The sequence below is a fragment of the Cariama cristata genome, unplaced genomic scaffold (genome assembly GCF_000690535.1).
Source record: "Cariama cristata isolate BGI_N322 unplaced genomic scaffold, ASM69053v1 scaffold2911, whole genome shotgun sequence".
Lineage (NCBI taxonomy): Eukaryota > Metazoa > Chordata > Aves > Cariamiformes > Cariamidae > Cariama > Cariama cristata.
In genome coordinates, this window is record NW_009597347.1 from 17,597 (window position 1) to 18,825 (window position 1,229).

At 61.2% G+C, this 1,229-nt stretch overlaps 1 protein-coding gene across 1 annotated transcript in view; it reads left to right on the forward strand.

Annotated features, from left to right (window-relative positions):
- The window catches only part of ARL8A (ADP-ribosylation factor-like 8A), a 5,298-nt gene extending 4,270 nt beyond the window's left edge, over positions 1-1,028 (forward strand). Inside the window, exons 5-6 of the mRNA XM_009708814.1 lie at positions 770-840; positions 979-1,028. Of these exons, the coding sequence (XP_009707116.1) occupies positions 770-840; positions 979-1,028 (121 nt within the window). The remainder of the gene's footprint in view (positions 1-769; positions 841-978) is intronic.
- Positions 1,029-1,229: the final 201 nt, after the last annotated feature.

The following is a 1,229-nucleotide window of genomic DNA, read 5'->3' on the forward strand; positions in this document are numbered from 1 at the left end:
ACAGGGTGGCGTTGGGGCCCGGCACGACCTGGCACCACTCGGCGGTGGAGCTGAGCTCCCACACGGGTGCTGCTCCCATCACCCTCTCCCAGCTCTGCCCCATTGCATGGTGCGGGTGCTGCTCCCCCAGCAGCGGCCAGCCCTCCGTGCGTGGAGGTCGGATCCTGCTCCAGTGTGTGACACCATCCACGCACCTCTCCCTTCTTTTGCCACCCTTTGCCATGTCAGCATGTGGCATCCTGACAGCCAATGCTGCCTCCTGCCCACCTCCATGCTGCCGGCGGCGATCCCTTCCCCTGCAGATGAGGGACTGGGATGCTGTGCTGATTTGCAGCATCCCACCCCCGGCCACCCCTCCGAGATCTCCTCTAGCCCGTGGGTGTCTACGCAGGTCCTGTGCTGCCAGCCCTGAGCCGCTCCCAAACCTCCCCTGCCCCGTCTCGCCGCAGGGCCGTGTGACTGAGGTTTAGGGAGGGAAGCTGCGTGATTTTGTGGCCAGGCTCTCCATGGGGTCGGGTCCCTCCTGCCTCATCACGTAGCCCCCACAGCCCACTTCTGGCTATCAGTCGTAGGCATGGTGTGCTGGTGTCCTTGCCCAACCCACATGCAGGTCCCTGCGAGCCTGGGGAGACATTGCCCTGCAAGATGTCCCCCGTCTCAGAGCCGAGGTCCAAAGGGACCTTTCAGAAGGCTGCCCGGAGGCATCTCCCATCACCACCGACACACAGCCCCAGGTGTCTGCAGCCAGAGCTCACTTCTCTTCCCACAGGAACCTCTCTGCCATCCAGGACCGAGAGATTTGTTGCTACTCCATCTCCTGCAAAGAAAAGGACAACATCGGTGAGTACCGACAGCTCCAGTGCGGGGCTCAGGGTGCGGTGGGGAGCGGGCAGCTTCTGCCCACGGGAGCAGCATCCCAGGCTGTTTGCCCAAGTACAGGAGGGGGTGACAACCGGTCCATGTCCTTTGCCTTCACAGACATCACCCTACAGTGGCTTATCCAGCACTCGAAGTCGAGGAGGAGCTGAGATCCCGTGGACTGCAGCTCAAATCGGGAAGATGCCATTGTACAAGCCCATTCCCCTTCTCTCTCCTGCTCTGTCCCTCCAGCTCTCTCTCTAGATGGGTATTTTTAGGGGACCCTAGACTCCACTCGCATTGAGGTGGAGCCCTTGTTTTTATTGTAAAGAAAATGTCCGACTGCCCTCCTCTCCTCTCCTCTCCTCTCC